This window comes from Sorghum bicolor, chromosome 2, assembly GCF_000003195.3.
Source record: "Sorghum bicolor cultivar BTx623 chromosome 2, Sorghum_bicolor_NCBIv3, whole genome shotgun sequence".
NCBI lineage: Eukaryota > Viridiplantae > Streptophyta > Magnoliopsida > Poales > Poaceae > Sorghum > Sorghum bicolor.
Window position 1 is genome coordinate 66,592,982 of NC_012871.2, and position 14,523 is coordinate 66,607,504.

Genomic DNA, 14,523 nt, shown 5'->3' on the forward strand with positions numbered 1-14,523 from the left:
AGCGCAGCCGGCAATCACTGCAGATACCGATCGACCTCGGCGTTGCGTTTCGCTGAACGGTCGCCTGCATCTGCATGTGCATGCATGCACGCAGGAGCCACATGATCGAGCCATGCACCACCGTGTTGGGGTGGCGCGACCGAACCCTGGTCTCTCTCATCGTGTCCCTACCTAGCCTGCCGAGGAGCATGGCCGACTGCGAGTGGGGTTGCCGCGTGCTGTAAAAGACTGTTTCTTACGGAGTACAGTAGTACGTACGTACGTGTAGCTCCAGCAGGTCGATCAGGCGCTTTTCGTTCGGCCCCGACCCCGACGATCCATCCATTCTTTTAGGCTGGCTGGCTGCCGAGCAAAGTGATGCCCATTTGCATAGGAGTATCTCTCATATCCGATCCCGCCGATCCCTAGTCGTGGAAAAACGGCCTTTTCAGGGGAACACAAAAGCTGGGGTACGGTGGCGGTGCACTGCTTCAGCAGCAGCCTACTCCTACATGCACCAGCAGCACGAACGTGGCAGGGTACTACGTGCCTCGGCCTTTTGCAATTATTGCAAGTTACGCGAACGTGTCAGCATAGTTGTCATGTACTACTTGCTTTAGGCTGGTTTAGGCCTTGTTTAGACTATCTCCAACAATTGTTACCCAAAATACAATACTCATTTGTCCTTTGGTAGCGCTACAGGTAAAAGGTTACATACCTATTTTTAGTCTTCTCCAACAACAAGACCTAAAAGACAACACTCTCTGCAAATAGGTCTCAAGGAGAGAGGATACCCAAATTTGGGTTATGCCTCTCCTGATACCTAAAATGGGTCTTCTGTATGGGTACTCTGTTGGAGGCTATAGGTATTGTGTTGGAGACCCATTTTGGGTTTGGGTTCCCAAATGGGTCTCCTATTGGAGACAGCCTAGTTCGCAAAAATTTTCAAGATTCCCCGTCACATCGAATCTTTGGTCGCATGCATGAAGCATTAAATATATGCGAAAATAAAAACTAATTGCACAGTTTATCTGTAATTTGTGAGATGAATCTTTTAAGTCTAGTTAATCCGTGATTGGACAATGTTTGTCAAATAAAAACGAAAATGCTACAGTAACCAAAACGGACGTCCGTCGCGCGAGTGCGTCCGGACGCCGGTGTTTTAGGTAACACCGCTCGCTCCAATCAAAAAAAAAGAAAGGAACATGTCAACCCCGTTCATCCCCACACGGGAGGTTCAAACCCACCCTACCCCGCTCGCCCCTCATAGGAGGAGGAAAACCTTCCTTCGAACCCGCCCTGTCCCTACTCGCCCCACACGTGGGTTAGAAGTAGAAAGGAAACCACCCTTCCTCCTCCGGATCTGCCCTGCTGCCCACCGTCGCTGGCTCCTAGCACGTCCCCCTACTGCCAGGTCGCCACCACAGCTCCCCTTTCCCTCTTCCGCATGCACGCTGCAATATAAGGATAAAGATGTTGAAACACCAGAAACGTGATATTGCAACAGCGTACGACGAACTACTGCAACAATAAGTTGTAGCAGTTGAAACATCATGAATGTATAAAAAGTGCAACAAAAAAAGGACAAGAGTTCCAACACTGGGATGATGAATTTGAAACACCTTGAACATATTATTGCAACAAACAAAGAAAAAACAACTGAAACATTTGGCTGCAACTACTGAAACACAATAAACATGCTACTACAACAACACCCGAACACCTGCTGCAACATGCAAATTGAACAAAAACAACACAAACAATACTGCAACAACAAATAAAAACCTAATACAACATATAGAAAGAACCATTGCAGCAATAGCAAGATCTGAACCCGAGAGCTCGCTGGAACCTAGCCTATTGCAACATTACCTGAAAACATACATCAACAACCAGAGAACACTATTGCAACACGCGCGAGAACAGAACCCCGAGAGCTCGTTGGAACCCTAGCCATCACCACATCCCTTAGATCTAGACCCAGAGAAGAAGGACAAGGACAACGAGGAGGATGAGAAGCAGCAACAGCAGCAGCAGCAACAACAACAACAACAACAACAACAATAAGAGGAGGAGGAGGAGGAAGAGGAGAAATAATCAGATCTAGGACACACCTACCTCGCCGGAAAGCTATGTTGCAGCCCTCATCTCTAGTGGCATGGAGGTCGCTGATGGGGAAAGGAGGAAGGCGGGGAGGGAGAGATGGCGTGGCTCACCGGAAGCCGCCGCGTCGCCCTCAACTCCTGCCCCATGGAGGTCGTGGAAAGCAGAGAAAGTGAGGGAGGGAGGGAGAAGGGGGAGGAGAGAGGCAGGTAAGGAGAGATAGCATAGCTCGCTGGTAGCTGCTCGCCGGTAGTGCGAGAGGGAGGAAGGGCGACGGCGTCTGAATGGAGCGAGACAGGAAGAACACGCATGAGGAAGAGAGAGCGAGCAGGATGAAGAAAAAAAAGCTGCAGACGGAGAGATAAGGATGAGTGGACGAAAAAAAAAGCTACGGACGAACGGATAAGGATGAGCGGACGATGAGTCACGCGCGTCCGGATGCATCGGACGTAAGAGTGTTAGCATTACCGTAACCAAAAGCCAAATTTTTTGCCAACTAAACAAGGCCTTACTTCGCCAAAATTTTTAAATTTGACTACCATGTAGTATTTTTATTTTATTTAGCAAATTAGTATATAATCGTGAACTAATTAGACTCAAAATCTTATAAATTATATGTAAATTTTACAATTAATTATTTTATATTTTATATTTAATATTTTGTACATACATACAAAGATTCAATATGATAAGACAAAAAAAATTATAAGAACTAAACAAGGCCTTAGCCAAACGGCCAACGAAACCAGCTCCGAGACGGAATCATAGGACGACGACATGCATATATATGCATGCGCTCTTCTATTCGTCGGCACAGCTATGTCCCGACCGGCATCAGCGGGGAGGAAGCGGCCGGCGGCGGCAGGGCCGGGAGGCGAGGGCGGTCACCGGTGCCGCACCAACGCGGGCAGAAGAACCAGTGTTCAGAGTCGGTGCAGCACGCGCCTTAGGCTCTATTTGGTTCACACTTTGATAAACTTATCGTCTATCACATATAATGTTTGAACACACGCGTCAAGTATTAAATTCAAACTATTTATGAAACTAAAAACATATTTAGAGAATAATTTGAGACACGAATTTTTTAAATTTAATTAGTCCATAACTAGACACCGATTACCAAATAAAACAAAAATATACTTGTTAAATTTTAATATCTCCAACCAAACATGCTCTAAGTCGTTTTAAAGTTCACTGTATACATAACATTTGTTACGTAGTGTAAACTAGCTTGGAGACATAGAAAAACTCATATATTGAAAAGGAAAAAATGATTTATAATTCAGAATGAAAAAGGAGTAGATCTCAAGAAACTACAGTGCGTGCTCACTATCTTAGAGCGCTAGACTCCCTTTTCTGTTGGTGATCGCCACATAGTTATCTCCCACCACACGCTGATGCAATCGGCGACAACACATCTCCACCCATCAAAAGAGAGAACCTCAGAACCAAATAAACATTATTTGGCTGATAAGTCATAACAGAAAATACTGTTGACTGATTTATTGTAAAAAAAAAAATACTGCTAAATAACTGACAGATTCGGCTGATAAGCCTAAACGAATAATACAACCATATTTCTTTTCTAGCATGAACCTCACTCCTCACTTTTAATCCTCATATTTTCTCTCACAAAGGCCGCCAACACTTGCCTTTCTCTCACGGAGCTACCTAACAACTACTAATTCCTAGTTAAGGTTAGTCTTAATTAAGTTTTATTAGAGTTTCATGCACATTAAATATGCTAATGTGGCATTGTATTAATGAAGAGAAAGATGATAAGAGTTTCATGAAAGTAGAGATAGTTTCATCCCCATGAAACTCTTATGCAATGTGTTTGAAAATATGTATGTGTTGAAAACTAGATTATGAAACCCCAATGAGGATAACCTAATAACTATTCTTGTCACCCTAAAATTTAAGTCATTTTAGCATTTTCTATATACATGTTTTTTGCTATGCATCTATACGCATACCATACTTAGATGCATAACAGAATCTTTATATTTATTTATAGGAGCTAAAATGACTTGTAATTTGGTAGCTAAATATTATCAGAGAACTGTTTAGATTCGTCTGTTAAATTTGTTTCTAATAGGTGCTTGGGTCCTATGTGTACCTTAAAATGGGTAGTGGAACAGCTCCTTAGCTAATATTAGTAGTGGAGCTAAATATTATATCTTTAGAACCTTAAGGGTCTGTTTAGGCCCTGTTTTGTTGTCTTTCTTAAACTTTATCGCTCGTCATATCGAATGTTTGGACACATGCATGTAGTACTAAATATAGATTATTTATGAAACTAAAAACACAGTTAGAGAGTAATTTACGAGACGAATTTGTTAACCCTAATTAGTCTATGATTTGACACTCATTGTCAAATAAAATAAAATGCTACAGTACTTGTTAAACTTTAACAACCCCAACCAAATACCTCCTTAGATACACTCAGCTAAAGTTTAGCTAGTTAAAATTATAAAGTAAAATATTAGCCAGCTAAAAGTTTCTCGGCTAAACTCTAGTTAGAGGATTTCGATGCTTCAACTAATAAACTCAGCTAAATTTTAGTTGACTTTAACTTAGTTCAAATAGCTATACCCAGCGGCCCTACACATCTACTCATTTGGAGGATCAATATTTATTTTCCTTTGGCGAATAATTGTTGTCTCTCTCGCACACACAGGTTTGATCGGCGACCAAGAATCCCACTCCTCCACCCATCAAGAGCCGTCGTCCTACGATATTCGAGGGAATAGGGATCTAAGGCTAATCATTAGGGCATTTCTATGAAAAATCCATGCTCCAATCTCTTGTCTCTCCATAGCTAGCTTCCAAAGGTCATCGTATCTTGATCCTGTGAGGCTGTGAGAAAGGTAAAATTCCATTCTTCTCTCGAGAATTTTCTTTTTTGATTAGGGAATCCGACAGCCTTCTCATCCTATAAAATCTCATACAGCAGTATGCAATGGACGGACATGTTTAAGACTGTTCTGCTTTACTTTTTTTTTTAGTCCTGCTCCTAATAATTTTACTAACCAAACAGAGACATCTCTATTTTTCCTCCTATAATTTTAAAGGTTGATTTTCTAAAACACTTAAATAGGTACTCAAGAAATTGTACTTAAAGTACTCTATGATGGAGCGGCGCGTAGTCACAAATAACTCTGAGGTCCTACATGGATTCATTAACTGGCAATAGTTAAACTAGCTAGTAGTTCAGAGGTACAACCATTAGCTAGCTACTATTAGCTAGTTTTGTCTAACTAGTGAGATACTCCCTCCATACATATAGTAGACACAATTTCAAAAACACCAAGACCAAGGAGCTAGTTAATTAGTGTCCACTTCTAGTAGACTTTCGTCAGTTTCGCCTCTAAATTATCGCGTCCCACACTTTTTTCGTCCGACGCCGTTAAATATAGCCCCAAGTGGATTTGATTCCATGCACATGCAAATTTTTTCTGGTTTATTGGGTAGAAATCTTTTTTGCGCGCTAAATATTTGTACTATTTTTTTCTCCATGCACATAAATGTTGCATGCACCCATGCGTTAGAGGACAAATTTTATTTTTTGGCTGCGCCTATTGTACATGGATGGAGAGACTAGTTATTAATTAGGTACTACTCTCTCCACATGAAATGAAAGACATTAAAACATTTAAAAATTATCTCAAATTATAAGGTGTTCTATAGTAACTCCTGCGAAAGCTTTGATCACATATGTATGTGGCACTGGTATCTAACGCTAGACTTAAATATGATAAGAATAAAGTTTCGTCATTTGCATTAATCCATAATTTGTTGTAGGATTTCTCAAATATTTTATATGTAATGAAAGAGAAAATGTTAACTACCAATTACTATGTAGATTATTCGCTATACCTACTTATATTAAAATTTTAATTCTTAGCAGGTGACTATTAGCTCCGTGATTCAACAAGACCTAAAATAAGCGAACACGCAATGCATCACACGCGCGCACACACACACAAAAACCGCCGGATCCAAAATCCAGCCGTGGCTGGCAGCACCCGGATTCATAAAACTTTCACACCAAACGCCAACCTCGCTGATCGATGATCAGCGAGTGATCACACCAAACCACAGACACGCCCCTCACACCATCTCTCATCAGCCATGTCTCGTCCACGTCAGCAGCAGCCGCCGCCGCAGTTGGAAAATGGCAGCAACATTACGTGACAAAAAACGGGGAGCAAAGAACAAGACGCAAGACTCTTCAGATCAGATCAGAAAAGAGAGGAAAAAAAGGAAATAACTTGTTTAGTTCGCAATTTTTTTTGTTTTTGGTACTGTAGCATTTCGTTTTTATTTGACAAACGTTATCCAATCACGGAGTAACTAGGCTCAAAAGATTCATCTCACAAATTACAGATAAACTGTGTAGTTAGTTTTTATTTTTGTCTATATTTAATGCTCCATGCATACGACCAAAGATTCGATGTTACGGGAAATTTTGAAAATTTTTGCGAACTAAACAAAGCGAGCGGAAGAAAAGGGAAAAAGAAACGGAAAAAAAAACGCAGGGGCGGCACGGCAGCGCACTGCGCACCCAAAGCCGCGCGCACCCCACCAAGGAAGTGTGGCTGGCAGCGGGCGGCGGGCAGCGGCAAGCGCAGAGGCGCAGCAGGGTAAAATCCAGCCCTCCACGCCGGCGACAGGCGTCAATGTACGGATGTCTCCCCTGGGCTGCCCCACCCCCGCGATCCCCTCCTCCTCCGTCTCCGTTCCGTTCCGTTCCTCCGCCCCCGTCCGTCAAATGATTCCCCGGCTTTTTTTTCCGGTAAAACCACCGCACCGAAAGCGCAGCAGCGCAGACGCGCCTCGATGCCTCGTGCTCCATAACCAACACCCACACACCGTGCTAGCCAGTCTACTCTAGAGCCCCCCACAAGGCACCACCACACACAGCACACACACACACACTCGCTTGGGGCTCGCTTCGCTCGTTGCCACCGCCCCTTTCCCCTCGTGGCCTCGTCGGACCGGACGGAAGAGCGCCCTCCCCACCGCCGCAGCAGCAGGAGGAGGAGGAGGAGCGGAGGAGCATGCGGGCGGGTTTTCACCGCGGCCTGAGAAGGAGAAGGAGGACCTGCGCCGCGCCCGCGCGCATCGCGACGAGCCGCTCCCCGCTGGCACCCACGCCAAAAGGCGAAGATTCTCGGCCGAGCCCCCGTCCCCTCCACCACTCCCCGTTGTAGCCGGTAGGAGGAGGTAGCCACCCCAGATCTGCTCGCCTCCGCTCCGCGCCCGCCCGTTGGCTCCCCTTCTAGATTCGCCCCAACCGCCGCTATGCGGTTGCCGTTGCCGCCGCCGCTGCTGTGACTGGGCTCTTCTGCTCTGAGGAGAGGGAGGGAATAAAAAGCGGTTCTTGCGGGCGGCAGGCAGCCGGCTGCCCCCCGGTCGGTCGGGTCGCCATGGGGTGCGGCCAGTCCAAGATGGAGGAGGAGTACGCCGTGCGCCACTGCCGGGAGCGCTCCGAGCTCCTGGCGCTGGCCATCCGCCAGCGCTACATGCTCGCCGACGCGCACCACGCCTACGCCGAGTCGCTGCGCTCCGTCGGCGCCCTGCTGCACGACTTCCTCCGCGGGGTCCAGTCGCTGCCGCCGCCGCCGCCCGAGCCCGCGCTCCGCCTCCCGCAGCAGCGGAAGGGCGACGGCCTCCCCGCCGCGTCGCCGCCGCCCGCAATCGCGTCCTCCTCCTCCACCGCCGGGGCGCCTGTCGCCAAGCAGGTCCGCATCGCCCCCGACGACGGCCATATCCACTTCTCCGACGACGACTCCGATTCCGAGGGCGGGCACATCAAGTTCCACGACGACGAGGAGCCCGACCCGGCTCGCCGCCGCCCGGAGGTCGTCCGCTCCGCCGGGGAGCCTGGTCCACCGCCGCCGGAGATGGGACCACCGCCCTATGCCTCCGGGTATGCTCCGCCGCCGTATGGCCCTGGATATGGCTACGGGTACGCCAATGGGCCTGGTCCGGGTCCGGGTCCTGGTCCTGATTATGGGGGTATTGGCATGAACGGCGGCGCTGGCGCTTATGAACCAGGCTATGGTGTCATGGGCAGCGGCGGCGGTTACGGCCAAAGCTTTGGTGGTGGCCCTGGCTATGCTGACCAGGGCTACGGTGGCATGGGCAGTGGTGGCGGCGCTGGCGGCTATGACCAAAGCTATGGTGGCATAGGTGGATATGGCCAGAGCTTCTTTAACATCAACTACGCCCGCAGTCAGCCACCTCCACCGTCAGTCTCGCACGAGCACCGCCTGCAGGCCACTAACGCCAGGGTCCACTACTATTCCGGCAATGGCGAGCAGCAGCCACCCCCGCGTGGCTACGGTGGTGGGTACTACCCACCGCAGAGCTCGAGCTCATACAATCAGTATGCCTACGGTGGTTACTATGGAGGTGGTTCTGCTCCTGCACCACCAGCAGACATCCCTTCCTCCTCCCGGGAGCCAGCCGCACCACCACCACCTCCATCTCCGCCCAGGGTGTCCACCTGGGACTTCCTGAACCCGTTTGAAACTTATGAGAGCTACTACGAGCAACCAACTGCTACAGCAGCTCCATACTCTCCCAGCAGGAGTTCAAAGGATGTGCGCGAGGAAGAAGGGATTCCAGACTTGGAGGACGAAGACATGGAGGTAGTCAAGGAAGCTTATGGTGATGAGAAGCACCCTGTGAAGGGTTACATGGGGAACGGGAAGGCGGCCAAGGAAGAGGGTAGGAGCAGTACGGGAGATGAACTGCCCCGCAAGTCCAAGGCGTCTGAGGCCAGCAGTAGTGGGAGCAGCTTGGAGCATGACGTGCATGTAGTGGAGAAGAGTGTTGTCGGTGAACAAGTTCAACACTCAGAATCACGGCAGCATGTTGCCGGTTTACCACCCACAGGATCAGAGAAGATATACATTGATGACGCTGAGGTGGTGGTGGAGATCAAGACTCAATTCGACCGTGCCTCTCAATCAGCCGGTGAGGTATCCAAGATGCTTGAGGTTGGAAAGATGCCTTACTACCAGAAGAGTTCAGGTTTCAAAGGTTGGTAAAGCTTATTTCACATTTGCAATAAGAATCTTCAGTCTTACTGTACACTTAGCAGTATGAAAGCTAATTTGACACAATTGGCCATTTAGTCTCAATGATGGTTTGTGGTATACCGACAATGGAGGAGGAGTTTCTGCGTTTTGAAGAGGACAAGGCGATGGGATCTGGCAACCTCTCCTCAACACTACAGAAGTTGTACATGTGGGAGAAGAAGCTTCTTGAGGAAGTTAAGGTATAGAATGTGCTTTACATCTTTGGATTTGTTAGGAATGTTGTGGTATGTGAGATCGCTTTTGGGCATATGATTCTATCTGCTTGCACCTACATGCTTGTAGATCTTAACTGAGAGTGCACAGTCAAAATCTCATATGTGAGCCTTCCAGATTTTATCCATTCTCTCACGTTATCCTGGCTTTGTTCTATTTATGATTTTTAGGGTTGCCGTATATAGAAATTTTAGCTTCTGATTAATTTTTGACGTCAAGATGTTAATTACAGATCAAGTAGTTTAGGTTATATGATTATGAACGTGCCCACACCAATACCTATTTTGGAGTGCCTATTCATATGTTATTAAGAAATTAATTGTGCTTCTAATATCCTTGCATTTTCTCCCTTTTTCCTTTCTGAGAAATGGTCTATTCGAGAAATGATTGTGTCTATGGTTTTGTGCTCTTTTTTTGCATGGGCTTTATGTTTTCTACATTCAGCCTTTTTGCTCCCAAGGCTTCACTCTGACACCATAATGCTTTTACTTTGCCAGCCTACTTATGGGTCCATGTTTTTTGAACAATTTCTCTTGTTCTGTTTTTATTATGTCAGGCCTAGTAAAAGCCAGCATGGATTTCTGGTTCATTATTTTTTTTACTGTGTAAACTCATGTAACTTCCTTTGGGACTTTACAGACAATAGGAGAGGATGTGCTAATTCTGTTTTTGTACCGTGTAAACTGATGCAACTTCTTTTGGGCCTGACAGACTGAGGAGAGGATGCGGGTACTGTATGACAGAAAACGTGAGGAGCTGAAAATGTTAGATGAGAAAGGTGCAGAAGCTCATAAGCTTGAGGCCACTGAACTTTACATCAGGAAGCTATCAACTAAGATTAGCATAGCTATCCAGGTTGTAAACACTATTTCAGAAAAGATTAGTAAGTTGAGGGATGAAGAGTTGTGGCCACAAACATGTGAGCTGATTCAAGGGTATGCAGTTCTTATCTCAAAGCAGCTCTAACCTCCTTATTTTAACCACGTTATTGCAATACTTCCTCTGTCTGTGTTCTGATTTTTCGGCATCTCTTGTTTTGCGCTTGTCTAACTAGTAATTTGGTTTGGGTTCCCTCTGCAATTCTTAGTATGGAAATAAATTACTCAAAAGGTTCTCACTGGCCTAAGTAGTAGATGTTGTTTGGTTCATGTATTTGTAACGTCATTCAATTACACTGCTAACGGATAACGTATTATTGTGTTTGTTTCCATCCATCTGTAATTCGGTCATGCCATAATCCCATACCGCCCTGTAGGAATTTGTTACCCCTGCCAAAAGAGTGTGAATTGTTACCTGCACGTTTTCTCCTCTGCTCCACATCTTCTGGACCAGGCCGGCTGCGGGTCTTCTCCGCCCCGCATGTTGCAAGGCGCATGGCTGCATGCAGGCCCTTTCCATTTCCGTTACTGTGTGAAAAACAAACATATCGAGTGATCTGTTACTTTATTAGTGTTACGCTTGTTTTCGATTACATTGCTGTTTGCGTTACAGCTTCTGAACCAAACGTCACCGTAATGGTTTTCTTGGAAGGTAACCCACACAATATCTTACAAAACAGGAATGACATATTTGTTAATACTGTGTTAATACTGATAGAGTGATATATAGATGTAACATCATGAATAAAGTTAGGAGGACTTTCTAGAAGGTAGGCATTGGTATTCCTGACATAAAAGATGTATAAAACATGATTGGAGTTTGTACATGCATTCTTTGATTCAAAATTGTATTTATAACGAGTTGTATTCTTAGATGCATAAGTTGGCATCTGTGAATCCTGTTTTTTGTCCAGAGTTACTTGATTATTTGTACGTTGGTATATTTGACATAGATTATTTCTTGAGACTAAAAAACAATATATTTCAGGTTGATGAAGATGTGGAGCGTTATGCTAGAATGTCATCAGATACAATTGCATGCCATATCCCAAGCTAAAAACATAGACTCCATGATAGACACTGCAAAGTTTGGTGAGAAACATATGGACTTGATCAAGCAGTTAGAGCTTCAGCTATTGGATTGGATTGCTTGTTTTGTTGCATGGGTTAGCGCTCAAAAGAGTTATGTTAAAACTTTAAATCAGTGGCTGAGAAATGGTGTTATCTACGTTCCTGAGGAAACTGAGGATGGGGCGCCTCCTTTTTCTCCTGGAAGATTAGGAGGGCCACCGATTTTCGTCATATGTAATAATTGGGCTGCCAGTGTGGACAGGATATCTGAGAAAGAAGTAGTCGAGGCAATGCAGGCCTTTGCATCCAACATACTGAACCTCTGGGAGAGGCACAGGTCAGAGCAAAAACAGGGTCTGATGGCGAATAAAGGTATGGACAGGGATCTTAGGGTGATGGAAAGAGATGAACAATCAATGCGCAAGGCTCTGGAAGAACAAAATAAGAAGCTTGTGCTCATTTCAAACCAGGGCAGTGTATCCTTGTCTGCACAAGTGTTACATGAGCGAGGCCCTGGTGCTGAAGTTGGCAGTTTACAAACAAGTCTGAGAAATATTTTTGAAGCAATGGAGAACTTCACTTCTGCATCTGCAAATACATACAAGGAGCTACATCTTCGCGCCGAAGAAGAGAAAGCCCGAGTTGCACAGGAGAGTGGCAGTGTTTCCTAGTTCCTACTAATGCTTACATGAGGACATGAGCATTTGTCAATGCAAAGGGACTGGCGCCAGTGGTTCCTAGGGTACAGTGGCACAACCCTAGTGGCAGCTGATGCACCTTGCTCGCAGGCGCCCCAAGATTTTGGGTTTCAGGCTCTGGTGTAAAGGCCTGTGGTACTTGGTGAAGTTAACAGGTTGCGACATGAGGATCTTATTGATCTGTACATGAATTGGGCAACACACTACACCCTTTGATCTGGAGGACCAGCCATTCTCCTCAAGCCGTAATTGGGAAGCACAGTTATGAAAATAGGTAATCACCAAACATATTCTGGTAATTGGGAGACCCCTGAAGCGACAGAGTGAAGAGACCCCTGAAGCGACAGAGTGAAGAGGCAGGCCCTTGTGGATCTGAGAAGGTCAATTACAGTCTCTAGTTGACTGGGAAATCCCAGAAGATAGTTGGAAGATGTAAGCTGCATGGTCATAAAAAATCCAAGATTCATGGAACGCTCCACATCCCATGTCAACATACACAGAAGAGACCAGGCTATCAGATTTATCAAAAGGTGTTCCATGACCGCAGCATTTTGGCATTGTCAATGTACATTGTACAGAGAGGTGATGCGGGATGAATCGAGCTGGAGCCTTTTGTGTCCGCTGCCGAGAGCCCCAGACAGACATGTTGCTTTGAGCTTCCTGTGCAGTGTTTGGACTGCGGCTTCGCCGTGCAACCGCACCGGAAGTACTCTTGTAGGGTTTTTACCAGAGATTGATGAGCTTGTAGGGTAGAGACGCCCTGACCCGTTCTGCAGATCAGCTAACCAACCGCTCCGGCCATCGTCGACTTTTTTGTTTTTGGTTTTGTTTATTTATTATACATATTATTAATTCATTTGTAGCACCACCCCGTGTACAGCTGCTGGCTAACTTATTAAAACCTGCTGTGCCATATTTTATTCATTTTTTTTACACCCCCGGTTCGCCGTGCTTGTGAATTGCTGATTGCCAGATGGGGATAGTTGTAACGGTGGTTAGCAGTAGTGGTGAGCTTCCCTTCCGTGGCAGCTATGGCAGCCAGGCAGGCTGCGTGGCCAGGGTCCAGCAGCTTGTCCTGTGCGCATGCATGGATCCCCAATCCGATCCGATCGTTGCACACCTGGCTGCCTGCTTGCATCGCATCGCCGGAAAAAGGTTGACAGGAGCAGCTGGACTGGCCAGCCTCGCGGTGTCAGACAGGCAGGCAGCACCGCGCGCGCTCTTCGTTGTTGGTTTCCCCGTCGGCGTGTCCTGCCGCGTCGTCGTGTTCCTTCACGTGACCGAGGTGTCGCCACGCTCCATGCGCGGGGGTGACACCGGACGCTGGTCCGTCCGACGACCACCGGCCGCGTCCCGTCCTCTCCCGCTGCCTCCTCGTCTCGGCCCAGCCCCAGCGCGCCTGAAGTGCTGCTGGCCTGGCCACGCGTGCCCAGGCCAGAGGGAGACCCAAAAGGCAGGCTCCCCCTGTTGGGCCGAATTCCCCTCGATCGACACGGCCTGCGGCCGAAATCGCAGGGGGATGCCCGTTCGCGGCGAGGCAAGGAGGCAGGTCCATCCTTCTCGTTGGCACTAGTCAGTGTCCGTGTCAAGTTTCCAGTGGAACTGAAGGCGGGCGTGATGATTGGAGCGAATGGGCAGTGAAGCTTCCACTGCCATGGGTCTACGTACTATCTTTCTAGCATGTAGGCCCCTCTAGTCCGTGACATGGCCTACTGTCGGCTTGTCGCCACTGAGCCCTGCAGAGCCAATCCGGGAAGAGGTGGTTGCTCGCACGGGTGAACAACGAGCTACTACGAGCGGTAGTAGGCGGGCACACCCGTCCCCCCTCTGGCCAAGAATTTCCTCGCATGCACGCACGGACGGACGCAGTTACCCGCCGCCAACGCAAAGCGATTTCCGTGAAGATCGAACCAGCGGATTTCCCTGCACAACGGGCAACAATTAAAAAATAAATCCTGCAAAACCTGGGCTTTACGAGGAAAATTAAAGAAGCTGGTCGACCGGCTGATGAATTCGCACGCACGAGGCCGGAAAGCAACGTTATTAGGTCACAACAACCAGGCGCACTGCACCGAGCTGAGGATGGATCGACGACGCATAGACCACGCATGTCGGAATAGATTTATATTTTCCGACGGGGAACATGATCCGGGCCTAATCCACCTGACGGCTCGGTCGGCCGTTCGATTCGGTCTTTTGCAGCAGCTGCATTGCCCGGCCGGCACATGCTACGCTACGCTAATGCTAGCTATAGCGGGTAGCGCCGGCACCGCACGAGAAAGCGCGCGTCGCCGTCGCGCGCACGCAAGCAAGCAAGCGCCAACGAGCTAGCCGTATGTATGTACGTCTAGCATGCATGGCAGGCGCGCTACGCCGCGACCATGCATGCCGGGACACACGGATGAACAGAACAGTACGTAGTCACGTCAGTTAATAGTGAGCAGTAACTAACGCACAGGAAGCGAACAA

The 14,523-nt window shown here is 47.4% G+C and overlaps 1 protein-coding gene across 1 annotated transcript; it reads left to right on the top strand.

Moving 5' to 3' along the window:
* LOC8077213 lies at positions 6,924-12,978 on the top strand. Its single transcript, XM_002460564.2, has 4 exons — positions 6,924-9,135; positions 9,231-9,373; positions 10,119-10,342; positions 11,274-12,978. The coding sequence occupies exons 1-4, from the start codon at positions 7,515-7,517 to the stop codon at positions 12,025-12,027; spliced, it is 2,742 nt and encodes a 913-aa protein (XP_002460609.1). The 5' UTR covers positions 6,924-7,514; the 3' UTR covers positions 12,028-12,978.

Excerpts from the sequence above, each read along its gene's own strand:
- LOC8077213 (XM_002460564.2), top strand. The coding sequence starts at position 7,515 with ATGGGGTGCGGCCAGTCCAAGATGGAGGAGGAGTACGCCGTGCGCCAC. Across the intron at positions 9,136-9,230 it reads GAAGAGTTCAGGTTTCAAAG|TCTCAATGATGGTTTGTGGT; the intron begins GTTGGTAAAGCT and ends TTGGCCATTTAG. Across the intron at positions 10,343-11,273 it reads ACATGTGAGCTGATTCAAGG|GTTGATGAAGATGTGGAGCG; the intron begins GTATGCAGTTCT and ends AATATATTTCAG.